This window comes from Odontomachus brunneus, unplaced genomic scaffold (assembly GCF_010583005.1).
Source record: "Odontomachus brunneus isolate Ranch 3 - 2012 unplaced genomic scaffold, Obru_v1 Obru_scaffold_026, whole genome shotgun sequence".
Lineage (NCBI taxonomy): Eukaryota > Metazoa > Arthropoda > Insecta > Hymenoptera > Formicidae > Odontomachus > Odontomachus brunneus.
The window spans coordinates 985,191-986,106 of NW_022639476.1; the positions used below are offsets into that span (position 1 = coordinate 985,191).

Consider the following 916-nt stretch of genomic DNA (forward strand, 5'->3'; position numbering starts at 1 on the left):
CATACATAAGTTTATTTAACTGTCTAAATAATAAATGTTAATTTGAAGCGCATTTAAAATAAATGTATACGCAATTATCGAGTACGAAATAATATAAATAATTATTACGAGTACAAAATTATCAATTTTTAAATTTTCTTATTGATGCTTTATCTCCATTAAATATACAGCTAAAAATTTTCAAAGTATTCCCAAGAATACTGATTTTGCGAACCAACTATCTTAACACTGTCTTACCCGGGTAAAAAAGTTACAACTACCGTCGACGGTGGATTTGCTCCACTTTTAAGTGCGTGAAATCCCGCGTGTATAATGCACGGTTAAAATAAAATCCAACACAAAGACATAGCTTGCGATTTTCTGCTCCGCAGGTAGATGCTCTTACGGGTAAAGTGCAAACCTACGCCGATATGAGCGAGCGCAGCATAAAATGCGCCCTTTGGTTGAAGAAGCAAGGTGTGAAACCGGGCGATATAATCGGTCTTTGCAGCGACAATAACCTGGACGTGTTCTTAATTTTGTTGGGCACTATGTACATAGGCGCCATAAGTAACACGTGGGATCACGAGCTTACTCCGAGTAAGTGTTTTATTTCTTCTTTTTATTTTGCGATCGTGTCGAGTACGCTACGTAAAAAGAAAGAAATAAAAAAATAACGAAACGCATAAAAGCAGATTTTTGTCGTAATATATATAAATCTGGTGTAGTTAAGAACAATATCTTACGAAAGTATGAAAATTGATTTTAAAAGATAATTTACAATAAATTTAGAGTGTGCAACCGATTTAAAACGTACGCGCTTTTAATTAATTGATTCGTTTAGTGACGGCACGAAACTTTCTCACGCTAACATCACCAAAGATAGTTTTCACGGTAAGTTCATCGGCCGCGAATTTGATGGAAGCGGCTAAGGAAT

At 35.4% G+C, this 916-nt stretch overlaps 1 protein-coding gene across 1 annotated transcript in view; it reads left to right on the forward strand.

The window, feature by feature from the left end:
* LOC116842718 overlaps positions 1–916 on the forward strand; it is a 21,409-nt gene that overhangs the window by 17,196 nt on the left and 3,297 nt on the right. Inside the window, exons 19-20 of the mRNA XM_032812313.1 lie at positions 372–579; positions 824–916. Coding sequence (XP_032668204.1) covers positions 372–579; positions 824–916 — 301 coding nt within the window. The remainder of the gene's footprint in view (positions 1–371; positions 580–823) is intronic.